At 35.2% G+C, this 10,528-nt stretch overlaps 1 protein-coding gene and 1 long non-coding RNA gene across 2 annotated transcripts; one reads left to right on the top strand and one right to left on the bottom strand.

Annotated features, from left to right (window-relative positions):
- The first annotated feature begins 2,389 nt into the window (after positions 1–2,389).
- LOC113100350 (troponin I, slow skeletal muscle) lies at positions 2,390–4,422 on the top strand. Its single transcript, XM_026265170.1, has 7 exons — positions 2,390–2,447; positions 2,542–2,642; positions 2,761–2,802; positions 2,939–3,070; positions 3,434–3,523; positions 3,608–3,790; positions 4,070–4,422. The coding sequence occupies exons 1-7, from the start codon at positions 2,390–2,392 to the stop codon at positions 4,169–4,171; spliced, it is 708 nt and encodes a 235-aa protein (XP_026120955.1). The 3' UTR covers positions 4,172–4,422.
- Positions 4,423–6,614: 2,192 nt separating this feature from the next.
- LOC113100345 (uncharacterized) lies at positions 6,615–9,138 on the bottom strand. The gene is made up of 3 exons (XR_003289596.1): positions 9,080–9,138; positions 8,880–8,980; positions 6,615–6,667 (listed from the first exon to the last, which is right to left on the bottom strand). It is a non-coding gene; the product is annotated as an uncharacterized LOC113100345 (long non-coding RNA).
- Positions 9,139–10,528: the final 1,390 nt, after the last annotated feature.

The following is a 10,528-nucleotide window of genomic DNA, read 5'->3' on the forward strand; positions in this document are numbered from 1 at the left end:
TACATTTAAAAATTGTTAGACCATAGCCTATTGAATAAACAGCTCTATTAGCAACAGATTTGAATAATCCTCTGATGTTTTGTAATAGTAGTTGGTTTGTCTCACATTTTAAAACATTACATCTTGGATGATAAATTACAAAAAAACGGTACAATAATATATAAAAAAAATACATACATATAGAAATGTAGATACACGCATAACTGCAGTCACCTTGTTCATGTGAAAACAGTACTATTACAGAGAGACAATAAATAAATAAGCAGACTGGCCCCATAAAGCCTATTTTTTATAAAATCACCAAAGTATTCACTTTCAGAGTTATTTATTTTCATCTGATAAATAATAATACATTGGACTTATAATAAACAGGACTTTATCATCTGTTGGCATGGATGCTAATATCATTTTACGTATCTTTAGTTATTATTCTTGGTGTGATTGTGCCCTATATGCCTATTACTGAAATGACCCAGTTTGTGTCTAACATTAATCCTTACATAAGCAGGCATCATGTTACCTAAAATCCACACCTGACTTGTCATCAAAGCCTATTTTTGTACGCATGTGTGGCATCATTTGTGTGCACGCAGTTTGTTAGTGGGATAAGTAGTATTGTTTATGTGCTTCTGTTCTAAGGATCAATTTGATATCTCGTAAATATCAGCTTAGTTTTAAATGAACAATTGGATCAGAGGGGTTTTCGCCTCATTGAGCTGCCTTAGGTGGAAATTGTTGGATCAAATATGCCTGGGGATGCATGAGAGATATTCCTGACACCCAAGCTGTGGAAACCATTCGCCCGGAGAGTCTGTCAGTCGGACCGGCTGATCGAGTGGCAGAGCAATACATGGCCTGGGAAGCAGACATGCCACAGCTCTCCGTATGAAAAGGTTACTGAATAAATAGATCATACAGTACACCTTCAACACAAAGTTCTTCCTCACTGAATCCCAAATTAGTTTTTGGTAAACAAATAACCTGCAAGTAAAAGTTTTGTGTGATTTCTTGACATTATTGTGGACGAAGATGTGCACAAGCCCAAATGGCCCTGACAGTAGCTCAAAAAGAGATAAGGATTTAGTCAAGTCAAGTTACATTAGCTCGTTATACAATACAGATAGTTTCAGAGAAATAAACAAGAAAATAACTGTTTTAATGTGGCAAAGTTCTTCAATTATGAAACAAATACAACTTTACCCATAAAGCAGCTCTCAGTGTCATTGGTGTCACGTCAGTTCAGTGTTAATTCAGTTGGTGGATTCTGATGTGAGAGGACAACAAACAGGATGGATTTTTTAATGTATTTTATTATGAACTCGTCTTTTGGCCATAAGCAATGATCGAAAGTCAATATGCCTTAATAATGGATTTGTTTTTTGCTTCATAGGATGTTAATCGCTAGACTGGAGTGCTGTGGATTACTCGTGGACTATTGTGATGTTTTTATCAGCTGTTTGGACACCCATTCAGAGGATCCATTAGAGTGCAAGTGATGTAATGCTACATTTCTCCAAATCTCGGATGGCCTGCATATTTTCATTTTTGGGTGAGCTATTCCTTTAAAGAACAATATGTGTTTCAAACACTGGGATAATATTTTAGGTCCTGGGTGGGTGGGCAAATGGTGTTTAAAATTAGTCTGGAAGTGAGGTTTGTCTAGGAACATGTGAGGGTGAGCAGGTGCTGATTGTTCTGACCTATGACTAATGGACAGAGACGTTTGATTTATGCAATGTCTTGTTATTTGACTGTAATACATTTGCTCTAAAGAGGTGAAGACTTAATGAACCGCAGTGTCCTGTAATTTACATATCTGCCTGTCCTTTTTTTGATGGTGGAGTTTTCCTCATACTTACCTGTTCTTTTTCACAATTTCCCGTTATAGGACGTGCCATTTCTGTTTGCTATAATACATTTGAGATGCATATAAAAATTTATTTTGAGTCATATACTGTTTTAGGCTTTGAATTACTTTGTCCTTGTGGCATTGGACACACACACACACACACACACACACGGCACTCTGATATGTTGAGGACAGCTGTCCATTCATTCTCATTCCTGTGTCTGTGAGCTAAAATTACAAAGCTGCTGCCTGTCACACATAAAAACGATTGTCTCTGTCCTGTTTGTGCTTCCAGAAGCTGCAGGCAACTCCTCAGGTAACACATCTCTCTGTGTCAGCCGCTACTCTTTCCTAGAAATCTCTCAATGCGGATCAAGAAACTGATTTAGTTTAGTCTTGTGATTGCAACTAATCGTAATTGTTTGTTTTATTTTTGTTTTCATTTATTTGATTTTACAGGTTTCACAATGGCGGACGAGTAAGTGTTTTATGCATTATTTTTCATGAGCATGGCATGAACAAACATTTGTTTTTAATATTATGTTCTTCTCTTTTCTCTTTGCAACCACCAATAAACATAACATCTGCAGCAAAGTAAGTAAATAGTCTATTGTATATGTGACTGAAATAAAGTAATATTTAGTTAAAGCGATAAAAGCTTTAATAACATTATGCAATCATTTTATGATAAGGAAAATGTGATTTATACTCTGTATTTTTATTCCAATTTTTATTAAATTTTTGTGTATCCTCAAAGCCTCCTGCTCCATTGCCCCCTCGAGTGCAAGCCAAGGTATTCAACAGTACTATGATTATGATATTGTGAAATATTCAGTGATTTCTACATCGTTGAAAGACACAATATAATGTATAAAAATTAAGATTAAATTTGTTTCCTTTTTTTTTTTTAGCCAAAGTCGAAGATTTCTGCATCTCGAAAACTTTCCTTGAAGGTATGATAGTGGTGTGTGTGTGTGTGTGTGTGTGTTTTCTATACTTTGAGAACTGAAAAAAGTAAATCTACATGTAGCAGATATACTGATTGCTGTTTTTTGTTAAATGTCTATTCACATACTTTTTTTTTCTCAGATCCTTTTGCTCCAAAGAGCCATGGATGAGTTGGAACAGGAGAAGGTCAATCGTGATGAGGAGAAGGTGAAATATCTGAGTGATAAGCTTCCACCTCTTCAGATCACCGGCCTTTCAATGGAGGAGTTACAGGTTTGTAAAAGACAACTTCATCAACATAAACAGACACTGACCGAAATGCTAGAGAAATCACATTATGTATATTGTTCTTTCTACATTTTTAGGACATTTTTAATAATCACAATTTTTTGTACTTATATTTATACGTATATTATTATATTTATACGTATATTATTAGACGTATATTTATTTACATTTAAAATAGTTATATTCTATAGTCTAGTCTAACTCAAATTGAACAATTTATATTTTTTTCAGTCACCTCCCAACTTGCATGTTTCTATTTGTGTTATTTTATTTAGATTTGATAACTTAAATATTATTCACAATCATGCAAAATAGTAGTAGTAGTAATAATAATGATTTTGTGTCCAGAAACTATGTCGACAGCTCCATGCCAAAATCGATGTCGTGGATGAGGAGAGATACGACTTTGAGGCTAAAGTGAATAAAAACAACAAAGATGTGAGTAAATAAAATATACCTTTTCTAAACCTAAACTAAAATTAGATGACAGTTTCTGTAATGGACACAGTGTGTGTCTGAAAGATCCATGAGCTGAAGCTGAAGGTGCAAGATTTAGGAGGGAAGTTTAAGAAACCTGCCCTGAGGAAGGTGCGTGTGTCTGCGGATGAGATGATGCGAGCGCTGCTGGGCTCCAAACACAAGGGCTCCATGGACCTCAGAGCCAACCTCAAATCTGTGAAGAAAGAAGACATTAAACAAGAGAAGGTACACCTGCATGCTCTAATGTATGATACTCACCAAAACATGAACTCATTTTACTCTGGAAGCTTGATTCCACCATGTGAAAAAAAAAAAAAAAAAAAAAATTGTAGTCTCACTCAGTACACATAGTGAAATGGGGCAAATATCCCTACTTGCTTCAAAAAATATATTAATTGGCCTAAAAATCATTCTTTGTTTTTAGAAATTCAAGAGAATAAAGAAAATATATTTTCAGTTTTTTTTAATTTTCATTAAGTGCACGATGCATCTGTGTTTTGTCAGGTTATATCGACGGAGGTGGGCGACTGGCGTAAGAACGTCGAGGCCATGTCTGGTATGGAGGGCAGGAAGAAGATGTTTGATGCTGCTGGCGGAGGACAGTAATAGCAAAGAGTCTGTATAATTGTCTATATGTGTATGTGTGTGCATTTGCTATTAGTGACAGGTGAAATTAAAATGAAGAAAATTGCCTGAGTCACCAGTAAAAAAGAAACAATATGCATGAATACGAATCTCTAAAGAAAGCTTGTAATTATATGAATATGGAAATGTTTAATGCTACTTCGTTGTATACTATTTACCCACTTAAGGTTAATAAAATTTCGATTGTGCTAAAATGGCATGCTTTATTATGACTACAGACTGTCGTGATATATTTTTAATACACACTGGATGGATAGAGCTTCACAACCTTATGTGATTGACGGTTTGGGTTCCTCTTACATATCAGGGTGGTGAGGTCACGTTCAGATTATTCACACTGTGTGACTGACTGTGTGTTTGTGCACAAGGACAAGGGATTTTTTTGGTCAACACCTGTCTGAGGGTGACAAAAGAGACGAGTAATGCGGCCTGGTTTGGCAGGAACACTGTATGAACAATGGTGTGGATGTAATGTAGTAAAGAAAGAGAATGTGCATGACCTTCCATAGTACTCATATATATATATATATATATATATATATATATATATATATATATATATATATATATATATATATATATATATATATAGATAGATAGGGATATTTTAAATACAATTTAAATGCAAAATAACTTTTTTTTTTCTTCTTTTATATCAAAAGATTTGAGTTGACTACTGGACTGTTCACAAGTTTCGGGTATGTAATATTTTATTTTTTTGCAACAAATGTTCAACAAGCTTGCATTTATTTGATCAAAATAAAGTAAAAACAATACTATTATTAAATATGATTTTAATTTAAAAATTACCTTTTGATACATTTTAAAATGTATTTTATTCCTGTGATGCAGTTGTATTTTCAGTATCGTTACCTCATTCACTGTAAAAAAGAATTTGTTGAGTCAACTAAAAATATTTTGTTACCCCGCTGCCTAAAAATTTTTTGTTATCTTGACAAAAAAAATCTTGTTGAAACAACTTCAAACTAGAGTGGAGTTAGTCCAGGTAACAAATTTCTTTAAGTTGACTTGACTATTATTTTCTAGTCCAGTCAACTAAATCATGTTGTGTCAACAGGGATTTTTTTTTACTTCGATCAATAATCATAAACAAATGTTACTCCACTGCCTTAAATGTTTAAATAAAGATGACAAAACACTTTTTTTTTAATGTTATTTATTTAATGATAGAGACAACACTTTCATTCACATTTAAATTGAACAAGCAATTTGCTGTCAACACATCAACTGATAATTGATAAACAAAACAAAAAATGCAAAATACAAACACATGTCTAAAGATCTGAACCGACACTTGAAAATGTGATGTATAATAAATAACATTGGCATGGGATTGAGAAACCATGTTGCATTTCAATTCATCAAATCAAAACCACAGGGATTGTTTTTAATTTCATAATGCAATATGAAAATCAGAAGGTTGAACTCTGCATATTAACCCTGCACAAGTTCACATGCACTCCCCCCACCATAATGCAAGTCATGGTCAAAATGAGAAACCAAGATATATGTAATATAATATCACAATTAGTTACAAAAAATGAGTGTACTGTACTTCTGTATAATAAGATATAAATGGAATGAATGCACATGGAAGCACAAAGATCTAAAGTCAGATTCAAAATTTCATAGCACAACATGACCAGACAGAGGTGTTAACATCAGAAGGATCTTGAAAGTTTCCAAACTCGTCCCCCATCATAATGCTACATATTGAAAATGTGTACATACTGTTTAAGAAAATGAGAGGTGAAACAACATTTGTTTACATGAGAACATGCATATTCCAAGTTATGACATGTAAACTTTAATGTACATTCTATATAGTGAAAGGCACAAAAGAACCTTTCCTTATAAAAAAAAACAAAAAAAAAAAACACTACTTTTTAAGAAAGAGTGCTGTGGAGCCGATGGACACATCATGAACACTGAAAAGTGAAAGTGACATGACATACATTTGTGCTCTTCATTTAACCCATCCAAAGTGCACACACACAGCAGTGAACACACACCGTGAAAACACACCCAGAGCAGTGGGCAGCCATTTATGCTGCAGCGCCCGGGGAGAAGTTGTGCCTTGCTCAAGGACACCTTATTTGTGGTGTTGAGGGTGGAGAGAGCGCTGGACATTCACTCCCCCACACCTACAGTTCCTGCCGCGGTAGCGAGCACATGGTGGGAGCAGCTGGTCTTCACAAGTTTTTGCAGAGCCTCAATGGTGTATTTAATGCACTGGAGGTGGTGGATGTTCACTGCATACAGACCCATTAGGAGTCTAAATGCCTTGGGGACATGGGAGATGTCAGTGATGACAGGATGTCCAAATGAGACCAATGTTGGTTATTCCTTGGGAAGCACATCACATTGCTGTTCTTCAGTTACAATCAGAATGCCCTCTTCAATTTCTTTCTCAACATCCTTAATGTCACTGGATGGCTGGGAAAAGAAAAAAAATATTACATTACTTAATAAATTTATAAACGAACACACATATGTACATACACTATTAAAGTTGTGTGTTTTGTTAAAAGCACAGCTACCAATTAATGCAAAGTGTAATTCACCTTCAAGTGGAAGATATTTTGAAAAATTTAACCAAAAATGAAAGTCAAAATTAAATGGTGCTCCTCAACGGTTTCGTTTAGAAACATTCAAAATAACTTCCTGTATTAAACTGTTAAAAGCCTGTACTAAATTTTTTGTTCTGCTGAACACAAAGAGTTTAAAATCCCATGGGAAGATAAGTGTAAAATACACCCCCAGAACCAACTATTCTAAAAATGGGGGGAAATTATTTTCTTCACTGGTATTCTACATGATTTTTGAATGACATAAAATGTGACAAACCAATACAACTCAGGTTTTTTTTCTTAATCTGATTCTAAGTGTCTAATCTGTCACACCATTTATACAATGATCAGAAAATATATTGGTGTAAATAGGTATTCCTTTTAAATAATAGTCTGTTGCACTGCATGTTCAGAGTAAAGCATGACTCCTAAGGGCCGTTTCATAGTCAACGCGGGAAACGCGAGCAAGAAACGGCGAGCGACGCACTCCTTTTCATAGTCTAAACAGTGAACACAAGCGTCACGGTTGATGCGTGTATGCAATACACGGCTCACGCAACAGGGGGTAGTAGAGTCGGGTGATATTAGTAGAGTCGGGTCGCGTGATATTCAGATTACAATGGCAACTGAAGAGGAGTGTATTCTGTTGCTGATGAACTATGGTATAAATGTGGATGAATATGTATAAGCAATGTCGCCCCCACCGACAACGCATAGTATTGCGTGAATCGGCACGTCGCGTATCAAAAACTAGGACCACACATTTGGCTACGCACCGACGCATAATGGCGGCCGAAGCATAACGATGCGTAGCCTCGGGGACACGTATGCCTACAGATGAGTTGACTATGAAATGGCCCTAAAGGGTTGGTTAACCCATGTATGTTTTATTCACCCTCATGGCATCGTAGGTGTGTATGACTTCTTCTTTCAGACAAATCCAGTCGGATTATATAAAAAAATATTTATGGCAATAGGTGGGTGTTTTTTTCAACAGTCCAAAAGTAGTCAAATAATGTGCATCAATTCATAATAAAAAGTACCTCACATGGCTCTGAGAGGTGAATAATGTCCTCCTGTAGCGAATCCATGTGTTTTTGTAATAAAAAAAAATACATATTTAAAATGTTATTCAAAACATATTTAAAAACTTTTCTCTCACTTTCGTGAGAGCCATTCCGGGTGGATGAAAATAGGACATAGGGGTCATGCATGCACCGGTGATTAGTGACGAACACAGAAGAGCGGAGGAGACGACAATACGCCAATCACAAAGTAGAATCACAAAATTAGGCTTGCACGTATGATAGTCAGTGGAAGAGAAAAAAAGTGTTTACAACTTTTTAAATATGGATATTTTTCTTACAAAAAGTGCATCGATTTGCGACAGGAAGCCTTTATTCACCCCCAGAGCCATGTGAGACACGTTTTATTGATGGATGGGTGCATTTTATTTGACTATTTTTGGACTGCTGAGAAAAAAAACACACCTGTCTGCTGCCATTAAATAACTTGGAAGAGCCAGGACAGTTTTAAATTCAACTCAGATCAGATTCCTCTGAAAGAAGAAAATCACATAGGGTGCCTTGAGAATGAGTAAAACATGGCCTAATTAAATTTTTTTGGTGAAACAATCCTTTAAGCAAAGTTGCTAATGGCCAATATGCTAGAACTGAACATTTTTCAGGACTTAAAACAGTATTCAGCAAAATAATAAAGAATGGCTATGTCCATAAACAGGGTTTCTGGTGGTTTTATGAAGATAAATTCAACACTTTATAAAGACATTTTAAATACCAATTATAGAAAATTCACGGAATAAAACTGGGGAAAATAATGTCAAATTATGTTCTCTAAATTTTGAAGCTGTTTTCCAATGCAAATATCTACATTTTCGTAAAGGGTTCACCCAAAAAAGAAAAAGAAAGAAAATTGTCATTTACTAAACCTCAAGTTGTTTTAAACCTGAATTAGTTTATTTCTGTTAGTCCCAGTCCCAGATCGTCTAACACAGTACACAGATCGTCTAACAACGAGTTACAACCCCAGATCACCCAGATTTCTTCTTCTTCTATTACCTGGACCACATGACTGCAGACTGATGGTGCTCAGATTGGTCATCCAGAAGCGTAATCCCAGCAGTCATGTCCTTGATGAATTCCTGCGCAGAGCCTGTGTGCTTTAATAAAAACAAAGGGATGCATTAAACAGGGCCTTACAATTGTAAAGCACATAGACTCCAATAAATGTGCATTTATAAATAAATAAATTTACTTACAACTTCGTCCAAGCTCTACAATGTAAATGCCATTTCCATTATGTCTGCATATCTTTTTGATGGATAACTGCAAAAGGACTCGCTGCGGTCCATCCACAGGATTATTGAATTCTGCGCTGAATCTTCAGTCATTCAAAAATATCATAAACATGAAAAATACAAAAACATGTTAAAACACTGTAAAATAATAAACATACATATAAATAAATCTTTACAGAGAAAGACAAATGTATTGACAAGTTTATATTAAATGCCAAAGACAAACTATACCATCCAGACAATGCTTTTAAATGACACAACACATAATTATAACACAATAAAAGGAAATTTAACACATTTGTGTCGATCGTTATTGTATCTCTATTTATACAAGAATTATGATATTATTACTTTTATTCTAAAATATATAGATTTAAACGTACGCAATTTACTTATGACCGTATATTCACCATAGACTATATAAAAACAGATATTCAAGCAGCATTACACTGGGTTCTAGGTTCTAGTGAGGCACTTGAATGACTAACGTTACTTCAGAAAACTGAAAGAGTTTGTAACGCTACCTTCAGAACTTCATCTGAACCGTAGACTGTAAAAAAATCATCAGAACTAGGCTTATGTCAGCGATATCAAATGTAACGTTAAGATACGCGCTCCAGAAGAACTCTGAGGTAGGTGCTCATCTATGGTGCTCATTTGTTTACCTTATAACATGCAGAAAAGACACAGTTCGAGTAGGAATCTTCTTTTTTCTCCTAATGTTCATCGATGTATATTCTGACGAATGTCTTACGCTGTCAGGTTTAGAGCAGTTCTTTTTTTTATTCCCTCCGTTCTTAATCCATACAGTGATCTGTTGAGCTCTCGCGCTCTGTTTGCACGGCCTCTAACGCAGCCCTAGGCTCAAATAATACATACAAACTGTATTTTTATCGTGCTCCACATAAGTTCAGCTCCGCTGTCCCGCATGGGAGAATATCTATTTTAATATTTATAAGGAGAATACTGTGGAACCGCCTGTATTTTGAGGCTTCAGAGTGCCGCGAAACGAACATTTACATACAGTAACTTACATACAGAATATACGACTCTTAAAACAATACTTACTCTTCTGAGACAACAAATGTAATTTTACACATTAAGCCAATAAATACGAATATTTTACTTACCAAAGTTGTATTCTAGTCAAATGTCCAAACTTTGAGGAGAAACTGACTAGAATGGCTGACGACCTTCTTCTCTCTTCAACAGCATTCAGGAGAATGACGAGATCTCGCGATAAGTGATGTTGTGAACGTGATATTGCTATTGAATTGAGTCAACAAATTTTTTTAAGTTATGAGGACAAATGACCTAGTTCAGTCAACTTTCAAACTAGTTGAGACACTGAAAACTTAAAATTTTTAGTTGAATGAACAAATTCAGTAACTGCAAGTTGTGTCAACATAA

This window comes from Carassius auratus, unplaced genomic scaffold, assembly GCF_003368295.1.
Source record: "Carassius auratus strain Wakin unplaced genomic scaffold, ASM336829v1 scaf_tig00217248, whole genome shotgun sequence".
In the NCBI taxonomy this organism is placed as follows: Eukaryota; Metazoa; Chordata; class Actinopteri; order Cypriniformes; family Cyprinidae; genus Carassius; species Carassius auratus.